The sequence below is a fragment of the Asterias amurensis genome, chromosome 1 (assembly GCF_032118995.1).
Source record: "Asterias amurensis chromosome 1, ASM3211899v1".
Classification (NCBI taxonomy): domain Eukaryota; kingdom Metazoa; phylum Echinodermata; class Asteroidea; order Forcipulatida; family Asteriidae; genus Asterias; species Asterias amurensis.
The window spans coordinates 34,906,067-34,924,804 of NC_092648.1; the positions used below are offsets into that span (position 1 = coordinate 34,906,067).

An 18,738-nucleotide genomic window follows, 5' to 3' on the forward strand; every position below is an offset into this window, starting at 1 on the left:
TCTACGGCCTGCATGACCGCCAGTGCAGCTAATAAATAAACCATAAGATATGATAAGCTATAAAACTTCTCACACGTGATGACCAACCACCTTGGCGCTTCGGTTTGGGTCAGCCGAGAAATTATGCAATGGTAACAAAATACCAGCATCTTACTCAATAAAGTTATTAGCATAAAACCTTTCTTGGTGACGAGTAATGGGGAGAGGTTGGTGGTATAAACGTTGTGTGAAACGGCTCCCTCTGAAGTGCCATAGTTTTGGAGAATGAAGTAATTTTTGAAGAATTTGATTTCGAGACCTCAAGTTTAGAACTTGAGGTCTCGAAATCAACCATCTAAACGCACACAACTTCGTGTGACAATGGTGTTTTCTTCTTTCATTATTATCTCGCAACTTTGATGACCGATTGAGCTCAAATTTTCACAGGTTTGTTATTTTATGCATATGTTGAGATACACCAACTGTGAAGGCTAGTCTTTGACAATTACCAATAGTGTCCACTGCCTTTAAGATGCTGAATAAGCCATTGGACACTTTCGGTAAACATTGCTATGTATGGCCCACAACTTATATATAAGATAACAAACCCGTGAAAATTTAGGCTCAATCGGTCGTCGGAGTCGGGAGAAAATAACGGGAAAACCACCCCTTGTTTCCGCACGTTTCGCCGTGTCATGACACGTGTTTAAAATAAATCCGTAAATCTCAATATCGAGAATTTTTCTCAAAAAGTAAAGCATTCCATGGAATAACATTTCAAGACAAGTCTTTCACCATTACCTTCTGTAAACCCTGTATTGGTTATTTGTAAATCTTTGAACTTTTTTTTCTGTTTAGAAAGTGTATAATGGCTCTAAAACATTATTTATTTTATTCATAACGGAGAATTTAATTACTCCCCGAAGAATTCGTTTGTATATTGATATAAGAGGAAACTATATATAAGTAATTAGTAAACTTGCGGGTACAACCATGTGTAAATCTCTTAGAGTGAGTGTTGGCTCTGAAAAGAGCCAGTTGGGTTTCGGCGTTTCGAACAGTATGCTCTGTCGAACCAAAATGCAAAATTTGGCCATAGCTTAAGCAGCTCTATGAAATTGGGCCCAGGGCCCAATTTCATAGAGCTGCTTAAGCAAAAAAATTACTTAAGCACGAAAATAGCTTGCTTATTTTACACATGTTACTGGCAAAAATTTCATGACATGTACATTGCTCGTGACTAATATTACGCTGTTGTTTTACTTAGCATAACAATTGAGTGGAGTCTTAGCCGGTAATCTGATTTTACAAAGCAAAGATTTGTTTGCTTAAGCAATTTTTTTTGCTTAAGCAGCTCTATGAAATTGGGCCCTGCTCGTCTTCAGAATATTACTGATATGTTAAGTCATGTGAAGATTTTGGGACCTAATTTACAAAATAAACAGAAGAGGCAAAACCCATACACGAAACTCAGAAATGGAAATCGGATCTTACAATTCAATAACATGTTTCAAGTACTATGGGGAAATAAGACCAGGGCCCAATTTCAAAGAGCTGCTTAAGCACAAAATTTTGCTTAAGCAAAAAAATCCTTGCTTGGTAAAATCAGATTACCGGCCAAGACTCCACTCAATTGTTATGCTTAGTGAACAACAGCTAAATACCAGTCACAATCAATGTATATGACATACATTTTTGCCAGTAACATGTGTAAAATAAGCGAGCTGTTCGTGCTTAAGCAAATGCTTAAGCAGCTCTATAAAATTGACCACAGTGCAAACAGTTTAGCACACCATGTCCTAAGAATGTGCGTGTTTGTACCATTATTATTCAGTAAAAGTAAAAAATAAAGAACTTTACATGAAATCATGAAGAGGCACCTTCAAAATCATAACCACTCTAAGAACGAGACGGTAAGTTTCAACAGTTTGAATTAAAACCCGAGGACCTTCTTTGTGGAAATATTAAGACTGCAATGATAATGAATTTGTAATCCAACAACAAAATGTCTTTGCTTAATAAAGAAATTGAGACTTGGTTTATTTACCAATAGGAATGGAATTGCTTCAATCGAAACTCAACATTTATTTATAACACGGTGTTTCAATTTTAGTCAAATGTTATCTCCAATACTTTTGTAAGAGGTTGAATGATATTAACTTACCCATTAACACCAATGAGGTTTACAAAGTTACAAAAAAAAGAATTCTTTTGAAACTTTGCACACAGTATTCACTATCAACTTAAAGACCATTGTGCCACAACAACCACATCACAATACTTAACAAAATTATCAAGTTTAAAAAATAGAGGAATAAAGTTGTCTATGTATTCAGGATTACAATAAAAATGTACATACTGTCACCTAGAAATTAGAAAAAGTAATTCTGGAATCTGATTTTGCAGAAATGTACTTTTAAAGTACTCAGACTCGTACTCTTCAGATCCAAGTGCCTGGTACTCGGCTGTTGAACTCTGTACTCGGATTACTACTTTGTATATACCTGGACACTTGAACCGATGGCCCAAGTACTCGTACTAGAGTAGTATAACACTCGACTGAATTGTACCAAAAACAACACTGTCATCATTATCTAAAAGTACAATACACATTTCGGTAAGCCTTCCTACAGTCATGCAGCGAGACCATGTATTAAACATCTGACATCAGGGGACCAGTCTAGGCTAGGGCTAGCCTGAACATCTGGTGTCACACTTCCTGTTATGCGAACCCCTTATGGATAACGAAAGAGGACCAGGCTAGGCTAGGGCTAGCCTGAACATCTGGTGTCACACTTCCTGGCATGCAAACCCTTATGGATAACGAAAGAGGACCAGTCTAGGGTAGGGCTAGCCTGAACATCTGGTGCCACACTTCCTGGCATGTGAATCCTTATGGATAACGAAAGAGGACAAGTCTAGGCTAGGGCTAGCCTTAACATCTAGTGTCACACTTCGTGGCATGTAAATACTTATGGATAACGAAAGAGAACCAGTCTAGGCTAGGGCTAGCCTGAACATCTGGTGTCACACTTCCCGGCATGCGAACCCTTATGGATAACGAAACAGGACCAGTCTAGGCTAGGGCTAGCCTGAACATCTGGTGTCACACTTCCCGGCATGCGAACCCTTATCGATAAGGAAATCATGGGATGGGCTCAGCCGGAGGCAAAGCTGTAGCCGAAGCCGGAGCCAAAGCCAGAGCCAAAACCATGTTGTAAAAAGAGGGTCATATGGTTGAACCATAGAGGAAACTATGATGTAACAGACCTTGTTGCAGAGGTTGGAATCATCCATAGTATACATCCTTGTGAAATGGAGCGAGTCAAATCTCGGCTTAGACAAAAAAATATCAGAGAACAGCTGATAAATATATTTAATTAAATGTCACCATAACAACAGCAAATGAGCGTTGAGTTAAAGCAACATTACAAGGTTCGGAGCTTGGTAATGCACTTTGACAATGAAGGCTTGGGACTTAACTGTCGGTGATATGGGTTCGAGTCAGAACTACAATCTTTGACTACATGATAATAAAGAAACTTGCTCTTTCTGTACTCTGTCACCTCATTTGCTGTAATAGCTGTAATTCCCCACAGAACAGGACCAAATTTTATGAGCTGCTTTTAAAAGCACAAAAAGTAGCCAAGTACAAAACAAGTTGTTGAATGAAGCTACCAACCAAAGTACCATGTCACATGTACAATTTGTGAATGGTATCCTGCTTATGTTTGCTTAGAAAAAATGTGTTAAAGGCAGTGGACACTATTGGTAATTACTCAATATATTTATTAGCATAAATCCTTTCTTGGTGACGAGTAATGGGAAGAGGTTGATGGTATAAAACATTGTGGGAAACGGCTCACTCTGAAGTGCCATAGTTTTCGAGAAAGAAGTAATTTTCCACGAATTTGATTTCGAGACCTCAGGTTTAGAACTTGAGGTCTCGAAATCAACCATCTTCTTCGTGTGACAAGGGTGTTTTTTTCTTTCATTATTATCTCGCAAGTTCGATGACCGATTGAGCTCAAATTTTCACAGGTTTGTTATTTTATGCATATGTTGAGATACACCAACTGTTAAGGCTAGTCTTTGACAATTACCAATAGTGTCCACTGCCTTTAAGCATAATTCTCTACTTATGCAGCTCTATGGAATTGGGCCCTGGGCTGGCCTAGTGGTAGGGCAGCCTTGGACATGGTTCCGTCGTAAAAGTTATGGACCCAGTTTCATACATCTGGAAAATTCCAAGCAAACAGGGTCATAGACCCAAAAAATCAAATTCACCCCTGAACTTCCTTTTTATTTTTAAGTTATTGCTATCGAATGTAAGGACCAGGAAAATAACTTTTTTAGTAAAATAGTTATTGTTTGCTATGTATGTCACATTTCTTCCTTGTTATGTTTGGCTTTATACAAAATCAAATATTTATGTGCATTGTTTTCATTTGTTTGCATTTTTCCCATAAAAAAACAGTTTTTACAAAATGTCCATGCGATTTTATGACCTTATACCTTTAAACAAAAACAATATCTGCCCATGACTTTTCTTTAAGATTTGTAGGTGCTCAGTTGTTGGATGCAGAGAGGTATGAAATGCGAGTGATTTACACATTTTCTTTTTTTCTGCATTTTTTTGTATTAGACCTATATAAATTATTGTATTTAAAGGAACACGTTGCCTTGGATCGGTCGAGTTTGTCTTTGGAAAGCGTTTGTATTAATTTGTTATACAAATCATATGATTAGAAAGTTATTTTAAAAGTAGAATATAATGATCCACACAAGTATCACTCGAAATTGCGTGATTTTCCTTTTACCTCGTCGACAAACACGGTCGGTCATTTATGGGAGTCAAATTTTTGAAATGTACTTTAGAAATGGCGTTGACTGGCAAAATGAGACGAAAGCGTTACATTGAAAAAAACGAAAGCAGCAGGAAAGTATGAAGATCACAAGAACACAGGAAAACTTCCAGTAAAAGCAAACAAAAAAGAAAAGCTTCCTTTCGATGCATGGGCAGATACACTAGAGGGATTCGCATGATTCTGGGAGAATCTTCGGCCGTCCTCCTATAGGCCGGAGGCACCATTTTGCCAAAGTCATCCTGGTTAAATTTTCCTTGGTCGATTGTGAACAAAACTGTGAATGTGTGACCTATGTCATGCTCGTGAATATTTAATGTTGTTTAATTTTCCTAATACCATTGTGTTAGTGCCTTATATTGAGTAATGCCAAACCAATTGCTCGGATAATTTCATTACAGTTCATTGTTTTGTAAATATTTCAGTAAAATACATTTTGTTTATTGTAATTAGTATTTTGAGCACTCAGCTCCCTTAAAAATGTTTAGAAGGTTGTTTTAAAAAGACTTGGCCAAGACTTGATCAGAATTGTGGAGGAAAAGCTTCATTTTGTGCACAACACAATGAGCGGATAAAGTGAAATGCGAGTGACGGAAATGCGAGTGACGGCCCTTTTCCCCCTCTAACTAAAATACAGTTTATTGTTTTAGATTCCCCTCTAACTAAAATACATTTTATTGTTTTAGATTCTTGTTACCCTCTTTTATACTTTGTAGGGTAGGTGTTTAGTACATATTATTCTTTAAGAAAAAGCTTATACTCCTGTGCGATCTCTCTGATCTTCCAATACATACATGCTTCAAGTTACTAAGAGTAGCAAGTCATGGGGCGATAGGTCTTTTTCCCATTATCTCGCAACTTCAATGACCGATTGAGCTCAAATTTTCACAGGTTTGTTATTTTATGAGATTAACCAACTGTGAAGGCTAGTCTTTGACAATTACCAATAGTGTCCACTGCCTTTAAAACAGCCTCTTACAAACTTTAGTTAACTGTTTATTCACATTCCACTCATCAAAACACATATATTAGTGACAAAAGCTTTATTTTGAAAAAATACCACTTACAGGTGACTTTAATATAGCTGGGTGGTTTTGTTTCCTTCATGTAAAATTTTATATCAGTTAAAAGCACCATGGGTAATTGTCAAAGACCATTATTATCACCTTGTGTATCCCAAAAATGAATAAAATAACAAATCTGTGAAAATTTGGACTCAATTGGTCATCGAAGTTGAACGAGAATCGTGAAAGAAAAACACCCTTGTTACACAATGTGTGTGCTTTAAAGTCACCTTGAAATATAATTGTTATTTTTTCAATAATACGAGTATATGTTTAGTAACAATAAAACAATATTTTTAAGTAATTGTTTGTTACGATTTATATGTTTAAAAACAGTTAAAGTTGTTTGGGGGTTGACTCCGCCTACCCCTTTTGTGACTTCAATCGAGACAGACTTTGCCTTGATGCGTAGAGTAAACACAATGCAAAGTACATGCAAGTCCAAGTCATTGACTTTGTACGTTTCGAAAAAGTTGTTTTCTTCATTTTTCCGGCAATGCCGACCAAGTGTATTGCTGCTTGATGCAATAAAACAACTAAAGACTGGTCAGACTCACAAGAGCAATAGTGCCTAGTGGTCCGGTCCGGCGTCTTTTCAGCGCTGTGCAGCATTTTCTCTTCAAATATTGCGCCTCGATTGACGTCACGAACAGCGCCCTCTTGGGTCGGGGTCTACTCTTAAATTTGTAAACTTTTTTGTAACCTTTAGTTAACTGTTTATTCACATTCCACTCATCAAAACACATATATTATTGACAAAAGCTTTATTTTGACAAAATACCACTTTCAGGTGACTTTGTTTGCTTTTGGTTGATTATTAAGTATACTTTTCTGAGAGTCCTGGTCTTCACAACCAGAATTATTTATCAATGTAGTGATCTTGTCTTTGTACCTAGACAAATTAAATCTCTTCTCAAAACGTCTCTTATTTCACAGGTTTCCAAGGACTTATTTGGTTGTTTGTGGTTTTCCTTTGTTTTGTTTTTCGGTTTTACTGCGCCTTGAACACCCAGCAGGGTGGACATGTGCGCATAGCAAGTCTTTATTATGGTTGTTAGGAAACTCGGCTTTCACAAAATGGGGAAGTTTGAGTTGAGGGTGTTTGTACTGAACATAAACAAAATTATTGGGAGTTTGTGATTTAATTTGTATTTCAGCTTAGTCCTTTTAAAGACCATATTAAATTACGACGGGAGGGAAGAGCTGCTTCCAAGAGAATGCGGGAGATTGGACGACAGTGTATTATGGGCCAGATGGAAGCGCTTAAACGAGGCGAGAAACTGGACAACAACATCCTCAGTCATATTCTGCAGTCTGCAATGCCAGCTGGTGACAGCAACGTCATAGACCTGGAGTTGATGATCGATCATTGTGTGACATTTTTCTTGGCAGGCAAGATATTTTTATTAATAGATGGAAATTTGCACTGTATACTCAGCACTTTCCCTAGTTCTGTGAAAAACAACGACCGGCATATAGTTTCCTCACTTGGTATATCCTGACATGCGCACAAAATAACAAACCTGCGAACATGGGCCATCAAAGTTGCAAGAAAATAATGAAAAGAATACTAACTTTGATGCATAAAATTGTGTGCTTTCAGATGCCTGAGAAAGGCTTCATGCCTGAAGCCTTTCTCAGATTCAAATTGTAAAAAACCTACCTCTCTCTATATATAAAAGTACAATAATTCAAAGGGTGACGATCCTAATTATTGTTTATAGTATATCAACAGCTCTCCAGAGCTCTTATACTGAGTAAGTATTTATGGTTATACATTTTTTTTTTTTTTTTTTTTTTTTTTTTTGGGGGGGGGGGGGGGTTGTCAAAAGTATAACCCCTAAAAAAAACTAAAAGTAGACAACGGTGCAATTTTGAGTTGAATATTTTAAATTCAAATGCCAGTCAACATTCATGTGTCATAAATTTTCCTGGAAGGTCAATTTAATTGTTATAGGGAATTATTGATTTTGTTACCACTCCCATTTTCTCTTCGTCAATACCAGCGCAGTCTTTCTTTCAGGGGTGTTTTTTACCAGTTGCTGCTGCTTTTATTTGTATAGGTCAAGAGACGACAGCGTGTCTTATGGCATCTACATTGCTGGAGCTTGGGAGACATCCAGAAATAGTGTACAAGTAAGTCACTCGTCGGTTTAAAAGCAATGTGAACTTGTGTTTTAGTGGGGGTGTTTTTTTTTTTTTTTTTTTTTTTTTTAGGGGGGGGGGGGTGGTGGGTTTTTTTGTGTTTTTTTTTGTTTGGGGGGGGGGTATTTGTTGGATGTTGGGTTATTGTTCTTGGTTTTTTTGGGGTTCTTATCTATCTATTTATGTGGGTTGTTGTCTTTATTAGTGTTTTGTGTGCTTGTTTGTTTTGGGGTTTAGCTTATAAGCTGCCATTAAACAATAGTACCAAGTCTACTATTAAGCTTCTGTAAAGTAATAAAAAATATTAAAAAATGTATTTATGTTAAATATTTAATAAATAAATAAACCAAACTAAAAAAATGGTATATGCAAAGTGGTCATTATTATGTTAGGTTGTCACACCAGTTCTGTGGTTAACTCTTATTTATATGTTTTTTGTTATAAGGATGAAGACTGAAGTTGATGCAGTGCTTGGTGATGATGGATATGTCAGCTTTGAAGACCTATCCAAACTGAAATACACAACCGCTGTAAGTTTGTATGAATTTAAGGTATATTGAATAATGCACAATGAGTGATTGCTCCTTGATGTTACCGCAAACCTAGCTATTCATCAAAATGTTTCCTTGAAAATGTGTCTGTGAGGTGTTGTTAGCAATGACCTCTAAAAGAAAAAAGGGGGGGGGGGGCTCATTGCAATAATATGCTGAATTGATGAAGTGATTTATTGGTTTCATTTACTGAAAATGAAAGTTTAAAAAAATGAAAAAATTCAGCCACCTTTTTTTCCCATCTGTAACTTGGTTTGAATCCTTTAGGTGTTGAAGGAAACTTTACGTTTCCATTCCCCGGTGCCAATTGTGCTGAGGAAGACGCCGAAAGAAGTGGTCTGGAACGGCATTAAACTCCCTGCTAATACATCTATTATTGTGAGTTTTTCCCCTTTTTATTTACTATTTCATATGGAGATATATGAATAATTAAATATATATGTTGTATCTTGCACATATCTATCCAAATTGTAAAGACACCAACAGATAGAAAATTTAATAGAACACTAAGAAAGCTCTACACTGATTAAGACAGAACATTTTGACAAATAAGTTTTTAAACTGGACTTAAAGCACTCAAGGGAAGTAGATGTGCAAAGATCTCTTAGGAGCGGTATGTGGGTTTTTCACTTTTTGTTTCCTAATTCATTCCATTATTTTACATTTTGGTTTAATTCTTTGCAAAGGCCTATCGGGCATGACCCCCATTCACCTGACGTCATCATCATCACAATACTTTTTGGTTGCGTAATTTTGGTAGTACAGTGTGTCTAAACAGTTGGTGCGCTCGAACAGCTTCCCCGACCCCGGGTCGACATTCGAATAGCTGTGACGCCATTCCAGGGGCTCAGCCGGGTCAGCCCCAAGTCCCCTGCATGACGTCACCACGAGTGATTGCCACAGTGGTTACACATTTACCACTGAGCGTGGCGCAGTTACAGCAATCGTGCTAAGGGTTCGATATAATTGTGCTTATGTTTGGCAGCAAATGAGTTGCCAAACTGTGAAGATGTCTTTTTTTCTTTTCACTTTTTCTTGATTCACTCATTACCTCGTATTAAAACTTTGTTCAACTGAATGACATAAATGTAAGATTATCTAATCACTTATATCCTACTCCTTAAGATTTGCATTGTGAACCTGGCGAGACAGAAGGAGTATTTCGAAAGCCCAGAAGAATTTATGCCGAGCCGATTCTTAGGTGGAGACAAGTAAGACATGCCTTTAATCTTATAGAAAACCCCTTGCTATGTGAGCAAACTAAATGAGTCTATTCTCAGAAATAATAGTGGCTCCTCATATAGAGCTCAGGTCTGTCACGCATTGACGCTCATGGTCGCTTCAACATTATTACCCCAGGTCACTGGGCCTTAAATCATTCCTCAAAGACACCTGGAATGAATATTTATACATACTAGCGGGATGCCGCGCTTCGCGCGGCACCCCGCCAGGATATTAAAATCCTTTACACAAATATTTCGAAATGTGGGTGAGGGTGTTATACGCCTCTCTCAATATTTATGCATGGCGTCATAATTCTAACCCAAAATGAAGCTATTTCGCACGTCCACCAGACCACCACTACTTGCAGTGGCTGTACCCACCTCGTTTTGGGTTAGACAACGTACCTTATGCATCTAGAAACTATAAGGCTCCCCCGTGATCCTTATAGGGATCTAATATGTTGGGCCTCCCTAACGTTACACGTTTTTCAAATCAGGGTTGATAGGTGAAACTGACCGTTAGCCAGCAATAACTAAAGTTTCTTTTGTACTACACTACCAAAACTTTCTCCACACACTCAATATACATTCATAATGCTTGCATTTCCTTTTTAAAAAACATCGTCAAAAATGACATTTTTACTTCCCACGATACATAGCGTTGCTACAGCACTATAAGTAAAGCGAATTTTTGGAACATGCTGTGTGCCACAAATCTAATTTATCTACTGTGTTTTTTTCGGGGGGGGGCGGGGGCGGTAAAAGCGTAGGGCTCTTTTTAGTTTATTCTCTTCTGAATTGGTCTTGTAAGCTTTCTGGTCAATAGGCTGCATGTATAACGGGAGCACTTAACGTGAACGTAAAAAAGTGTTTTGCAGGCAGAGATGCCAAGTCCAGAGGCTAGCTATGTGTGAGATTTTTCAAAGCTCAACCCCCATCCCCCCGGAAAAAAAATTGCAAGTTTAAGAAGGCCTTTTTAAATCGCCGCCCAACCTTTTTTTATTTTATTTTATTTATAAATAAATAAGACAATGTGAAATTTAATTGTGGACAAAAAGTGTTTCAAAATGCATCAAAAGCCTCCTCAGAATAATTAAAACTCACTTGAGGTACACAGGAGATGTTGATGGTTAATGTGGAGGTTCGATTGTGTCAGATTATATCCTTCCAAACTTGAAAAAAAGAGACTAAAAATGATGTCCAAAATCAATCGCTCACTTCTTCTGCCTGTTGTGTCTTCGCTAGTGGAGCGCATTTCAACGAATTTGCTAAAAGAATCGGAACAAACTTGTGCGCAATAAGCGTTTTGCGCTCTGCCGAATTTGAGCTGAACCTACTGGATGAGCAAAAGCGTGCGCAATCTGCAAATTTGCGCTCTGTTTGTACAAATTTTGTACAAAAAATGTCGTTAATTTTTTTTTCCCGATCTCGCCCCAATAATGGTTGATGTGCGTGTGAGCGTGAGACAGAGCCCAAATGCGTGAGTTTCACGCCTAATGCGTGAGACTTGGCAGGTCTGGTTTTGTTTTATTGTCACTTGGGGTTATTGCATCTCGCGAAATTTGAACGACAAACGACACAACTTCTGACCGCGTTCATGTTCACGCTGCTCTAGGAACAAACCTCCATACATCCCATATCTCTGGAACCCTATATCAAACAAACTAAATAAAAACGATAAACTCGTCCCCACTCCTTAATTTTCTCTAACTTATTTCACTTTCAGAAAGCATGTCAGGTCATGTTTAGGGTTTGTTTCGTCCAGTTTGGGTCAATAGACAAACTCCTAAAAATGTACCCCATTCAGCCGCACGAGGTCTCTTTTGTTAATATTATCTCCATCAGTAACCAACCCGACGGGCCGATGGCTAAATTAGGCTTCAAAATGGATTTGGCAAAATGTTTATTCTGAGATCTGACCGACACACTGCTCTAACCAATTTTGTGAATGGACTTATTCAAAAGGAAACTTAATGTCGTTTTGCTTAACAACTTTGACCAAATGCAAAGCAAAGTTCTTTTTTTACAGCTTCAAAACAGCCTTTGACGTGTGTGTTTAAGTTTCACCATAGAGTAAGGAATGGTTTCACAATTCTACCTCCATGGTTAAACTCTGAAACTGCAACATTATACCTCCATGAACAGACCGTATTCTAAAACGGTATTCATGTACCCATTTGAGTTTACTGGCAAAAGGTCCAAGGTCGCCACCCACTGTCAACCTAAAGTGGTCCCACGGCGACCTTCTTCACCAAGCAACAGGTGGCCTGTCTCAAACCAGACAACACACCACTCACAATACACTGACCAGAATGGCTCTTTGTGTAAGGCCCCCCCCCACCCCCAAAATGTTATTAATTGTAAAGTTCCCTTAGACATCTTCCAACCTATAGCCGGCCCTACCCAATGTTTCCAAATTATTAAGCTTCCGTTTGATCACATCCTTGTTCATCATGATAATTCTCATGCCGTTTGGAAGTGAATGCTTTTTTATAAATATTCTCCATTTAATCTTTTCAACAAATGAGTCACCCGCATAAGGATTTCTAGGAAGTCTGATAACAACGTCGACCAGTGGTTGACACATGGTCACCTGCGAAACATCAATCTACGGTACTTCATCCATTCAATGCAAATTCGGTCAAATTCGTGAGATTGGTTTCGGTTTTGTCCTGGCACCCAGCCTCTTCGACCATTTCGACCCTGCGCGGCAATGAATGAACCAATCCGGAGAACCATGCTTAGTACAACACGAAAGTAACCTGACCAAAAAGGGCGGATCGAATGGCGGGTGGGCGGGCAAGGGGCAATGAATGAACCAATCCGGAGCACCATCTGCGAAACACTGTCCAATGAGTCGCCTGTCAGAAAGATTTCTAGGAAGTCTGGTAACAACATCGACCAGTGGTTGACGCACGGTCGCCGCCCAAACTTCCTCCAATCACATGACTTGTAAGTGCGAGTTTGGTTCCGGGTTTTGCAGACTTGCAACCCGACGTCTGAAACCACGCAAACGTATTGAATTCCACACAAACAACCGTGTTGGATTCCACAAGGATGCCATACCACTGGACCTTCTAATTTTCAATCCAAGATGGCGCAGGTTACGCTTTTAATAGTATAGATATCTATTTCTCATTTCTAGAAATTTACCCAAGGTGACTTTAACAACGGGTGCGTTCGTTTAGCTTCCCTGGGTCGACCCCGGTGTGTGGCATTTTTTTTCCAGGACGAGTGTGTGCAGATAACTACCCACGTTCGTCCTGGTAAAAAAACACCGCCACGCACCGGGGTCGACCCAGGGGAGCTAAACGAACGCACCCACTATCTCAGCTCCGTGGGGTGTTATTACAGCCTGTGCTGCCAAGTATGTAGCGCACTATAAGCTAATCAATCACAAGAACCATCTCTGCCCTCGCAGGTACCCATTTACCCCTTGGTGGAGAGAATCTAATGGTTAAGTGTCTTGCTCGGGGACACAAGTGTCACGACCAGGATTCGAACCCACACTCAGCTCAACAGAAACATCAGAGTTTGATGGGTTTGAAAACTGCCAGATTAGAATGACTGTAGTCATACGAAATAAAACAAAATACCTTCCTCTAATGCTATGCCTAATGTTTTGTTTTGTCATTAGCCACAATAACATGTACATCCCGTTCTCCCTGGGTCCAAGGAAGTGTATCGGGAAGCAGTTTGCTATGGTGAGTAATACTTTTATAAGGGCAACTTGGATCTCTATCTCTGTTGTGTTTCCACTTCTTACAAAATTAAGAGCTACAATATATTGAATAATCCGTCATATATACTAATTCCAACCATCATCAACAACCTCCGCCCAAGGGCTGTACGATACCGGCTGGGTATGTTTTCCCATCACCACTGGCTTGACTGACCCAGTGTATTGACAGCTCAATACGACCCATTTCACAGTACGCTGTCTCTAAAGGACTAGTAAGTCCTGACAAGAAGCCAGTTAATTGTGGCACCTAGGGTGTGTCAGTTTCGAACTCAGCGGTTTTCACCCGACTCCTTAAACACAGCTGCTTCTGTTTCTGTTTCTGTTTTTTTTGTTGTTGTTTTTTTTTTTTTTTTTTGGGGGGGGGGCTAGAAAACTGTGAGAACTTGTTCCAAACTTGCTCAAACTCAGACCATTTAGATCGACTTTCCTTGATTAAAACTACCGCTCTCAACCCTCTCTCATTGAATCGCTCTCTTCGTCTCTATACCATCTTCGATCTTTTCTTCGTCTATAACTACATTTTCATGAACATAAATTAAACAAACTCCCACCACAACTGGACTCGAGAATGACGCCCGTCACTTGTTGAATGTTCAACATAAAACTTACTCCTACTTGATATACACTCCATCTTATTGCGTGCCATTTGTCATTTGTACTGTTAACTTTGATGTTTTCAGATTGAGGCTCAGGTTGCCATGGCTAAGTTGATGAAGAATTTCACCTTTGACCTCGTGCCAGGTCAGAGTTTCGACTGTGTAGCTAGCGTTACCTGCAAGCCAAAGGATTCGTGTCGAGTATACGTCAAACCGGCCGCACCTAGGTCTGACATCATACCCAATGTCTGACATAATAAAAGAAGTTGAGTAAAATATGAAACAAAAAATCTAGAGAACAGATGTTTGTTTCTTTTCTGTACAATCGAAATGTTATAACAACAAATACTTTTTTTGGTTTTTATTTCGTTCCTTTTCTGGTGTTATAACTCTAAGTAAGCTTCCCAAAAAGTGTAGGAAGTATTTCCATTTTAGAAAAGAGTTTGTTGTAGTGTTTAACTTTTTTTAAATAAATATCCACCTGAAATGTAGTTAGTGTTAAAAACTGTAACACTGTACTGTCGTTACCATAGCAGGCGTGTATTAAGGTGTGTGGATTTAAAGGCACTAGACAATATTGATAAGTACCCACAAAAACTGTTAGCATAAAAATTTACTTGGTAACGAGCATCTTGATAGTTTAACACATTGTGAGAAACGGCTCCCCTTGAAGTAACATATTTTTTGAGAAAGAGGTTATTTCTCATATACCTCACAAATGAAAACTTCCACTCTCCTGAAGACCATTTTAGGCATCTGAAAGCGCACAAATTTACTCTCTTGCAACTTGGGTGACCAATTTGAGTCCAAATTTGTTATTTTATGCATATGTTGATACACCAAGTGAGAATACTGGTCTTTGACAATGAATTACCTAAGGTGTCCATGCTGGCTGTCACATCACAAAGGGCAGCTAGGGCATGTCACAGTTACTGGGTTACTCTCTTAATGTAAACGAGTGAAAAAAGAACTCTTTGAAGATCCATATGAAAGACAACTCTTTTTCGAGTGGTCTTCCACTCTTTTAGATTGAAGTTTGCATCTTTTTGAGTGATTTTTCACTCTGTCCTGGAGTGAAAACCCTCTATAAGCGTGAAATAACCACCACTCTTTTTGAAGAGCCGTATGGAGCACAGCTCGAAATGTAAAGAGTGGTGTTTTTCACTATTTTACACAGAAGGTACAGTTCATACCTACTACAGCCACAGCCTTCAATTATTATGGCGACAGTGCCCCTTATTTTCGTATTATTCCGTAACACCTACTTTGGCTGAACATAAGACAACATAAGCAAACTTTACTTATCTTTAAAAAGAAGAAATTGCAATGATCATAGAGGTTTTAAAAAGCACCACACCAATCACAAAGCACAACAAAGCACATATAAAAAAATAACACACTATACAATGCACAAGGAGAATAAAAACGAGGATTTAAACAAAATGCATACAATGATGTAACCTTTTATAATTGTATTTTTCTTTAACAAGGAAACCCTTTTTTTCAGTACTACAATCCCCCAAAAATTTCATGGGAATATTAATGTCAGTTTTGTACAGTTTGAAAGATATATTTAAAAGGTTGTTTCATACTGCTTGTAAGAGGCTGTTTTAAAGGCAGTGGACACTATTGGTAATTGTCAAGACTAGCCTTCACAGTTGGTTAATCTCATAAAATAACAAACCTGTGAAAATTTGAGCTCAATCGGTCATTGAAGTTGCGAGATAATAATGAAAGAAAGAACACCCTTGTCACACGAAGTTGAGTGCGTTTACATGGTTAATTTCAAGACCTTAAATTCTAAATCTGAGGTCTCGAAATCAAATTCGTGGAAAATTATTTCTTTCTCGAAAACTATGGCACTTCAGAGGGAGCCGTTTCTCACAATGTTTTATACCATCAACCTCTCCCCATTACTCGTCACCAAGAAAGGTTTTATGCCAATAATTATTTTGAGTCATCACCAGTAGTGTCCACTGCCTTTAACTGATGTTTAACCATTTCAAGCAGGACCCAACTTACCGCCAAGGCTTTACAGGGCGCCCTAAGAGCAGAATTATGCGATATAAGCAGTGTCATGAAATAAAGACGAGGTCCCAGAGCTGCTGAAGAAAAAAATATGCTTGTGCTTTTATTGAGCAGACGGGCCATTCCAGCATCACTCGCATTTAACTTTTTTTGCATCCTTTTACAAGCTTAGTTATGTATTTTTGTTAAATACTGGGAATTACTCTTTCATTTTTGGTATGGATAGACTCAGTAAGGCATTAACCTAATGTTATAAAAAAAATAACCCGATACCAAGTTTGATCTGACCGTCACTCGCAATTCATAAATAGGACAATAATAATAATAATAATAATAATAATAATAATAATAATAATAATAATAATAATAATAATAATAATAATAATAATAATAATAATAATAATAATAATAATAATAATAATAATAATAATAATAATAATAATAATAATAATAATAATAATAATAATAATAATAATAATAATAATAATAATAATAATAATAATAATAATAATAATAATAATAATAATAATAATAATAATAACAAGGGTGTTTTTCTTTCACGATTCTCGTTCAACTTCGATGACCAATTGAGTCCAAATTTTCACAGATTTGTTATTTTATTCATTTTTGGGATACACAAGGTGATAATAATGGTCTTTGACAATTACCCATGGTGCTTTTAACTGATATAAAATTTTACATGAAGGAAACAAAACCACCCAGCTATATTAAAGTCACCTGTAAGTGGTATTTTTTCAAAATAAAGCTTTTGTCACTAATATATGTGTTTTGATGAGTGGAATGTGAATAAACAGTTAACTAAAGTTTGTAAGAGGCTGTTTTAAAGGCAGTGGACACTATTGGTAATTGTCAAAGACTAGCCTTCACAGTTGGTTAATCTCATAAAATAACAAACCTGTGAAAATTTGAGCTCAATCGGTCATTGAAGTTGCGAGATAATGGGAAAAAGACCTATCGCCCCATGACTTGCTACTCTTAGTAACTTGAAGCATGTATGTATTGGAAGATCAGAGAGATCGCACAGGAGTATAAGCTTTTTCTTAAAGAATAATATGTACTAAACACCTACCCTACAAAGTATAAAAGAGGGTAACAAGAATCTAAAACAATAAAATGTATTTTAGTTAGAGGGGAATCTAAAACAATAAACTGTATTTTAGTTAGAGGGGGAAAAGGGCCGTCACTCGCATTTCCGTCACTCGCATTTCACTTTATCCGCTCATTGTGTTGTGCACAAAATGAAGCTTTTCCTCCACAATTCTGATCAAGTCTTGGCCAAGTCTTTTTAAAACAACCTAAACATTTTTAAGGGAGCTGAGTGCTCAAAATACTAATTACAATAAACAAAATGTATTTTACTGAAATATTTACAAAACAATGAACTGCAATTGGTTTGGCATTACTCAATATAAGGCATTAACACAATGGTATTAGGAAAATTAAACAACATTAAATATTCATGAGCATGACATAGGTCACACATTCACAGTTTTGTTCACAATCGACCAAGGAAAATTTAACCAGGATGACTTTGGCAAAATGGTGCCCCCGGCCAAAGGAGGACGGCCGAAGATTCTCCCAGAATCATGCGAATCCCTCTAGTGTATCTGCCCATGCATCGAAAGGAAGCTTTTTTTTTTTGTTTGCTTTTACTTGAAGTTTCCCTGTGTTCTTGTGATCATCATACTTTCCTGCTGCTTTCGTTTTTTTCAATGTAACGCTTCCGTCTCATTTTGCCAGTCAACGCCATTTCTAAAGTACATTTCAAAAATTTGACTCCCATAAATGACCGACCGTGTTTGTCGACGAGGTAAAAGGAAAATCACGCAATTTCGAGTGATACTTGTGTGGATCATAATATTCTACTTTTAAAATATCTTTCTAATCATATGATTTGTATAACAAATTAATACAAACGCTTTCCAAAGACCAACTCGACCGATCCAAGGCAACGTGTTCCTTTAAATACAATAATTTATATAGGCCTAATACAAAAAAATGCAGAAAAAAAGAAAATGTGTGAATCACTCGCATTTCATACCTCTCTGCATCCAACAACTGAGCACCTACAAATCTTAAAGAAAAGTCATGGGCAGATATTGTTTTTGTTTAAAGGTATAAGGTCATAAAATTGCATGGACATTTTGTAAAACTGTTTTTTTATGGGAAAAATGCAAACAAATGAAAACAATGCACATAAATATTTGATTTTGTATAAAGCCAAACATAACAAGGAAGAAATGTGACATACATAGAAAACAATAACTATTTTACTAAAAAAGTTATTTTCCTGGTCCTTACATTCGATAGCAATAACTTAAAAATAAAAAGGAAGTTCAGGGGTGAATTTGATTTTTTGGGTCTATGTCCCTGTTTGCTTGGAATTGTCCAGATGTATGAAACTGGGTCCATAACTTTTACGACGGAACCATGTCCAAGGCTGCCCTACCACTAGGCCAGCCCAGGGCCCAATTCCATAGAGCTGCATAAGTAGAGAATTATGCTTAAAGGCAGTGGACACTAT

At 37.6% G+C, this 18,738-nt stretch overlaps 1 protein-coding gene across 1 annotated transcript; it reads left to right on the forward strand.

The window, feature by feature from the left end:
* Positions 1 to 7,125: 7,125 nt before the first annotated feature.
* On the forward strand, positions 7,126 to 14,417 carry LOC139944181 (cholesterol 24-hydroxylase-like). Its single transcript, XM_071941181.1, has 7 exons — positions 7,126 to 7,300; positions 7,972 to 8,044; positions 8,499 to 8,583; positions 8,872 to 8,982; positions 9,730 to 9,815; positions 13,465 to 13,531; positions 14,250 to 14,417. Exons 1-7 carry the CDS (start codon positions 7,126 to 7,128, stop codon positions 14,415 to 14,417), a joined length of 765 nt encoding a protein of 254 aa, XP_071797282.1.
* The last annotated feature ends 4,321 nt before the right edge of the window (positions 14,418 to 18,738 follow it).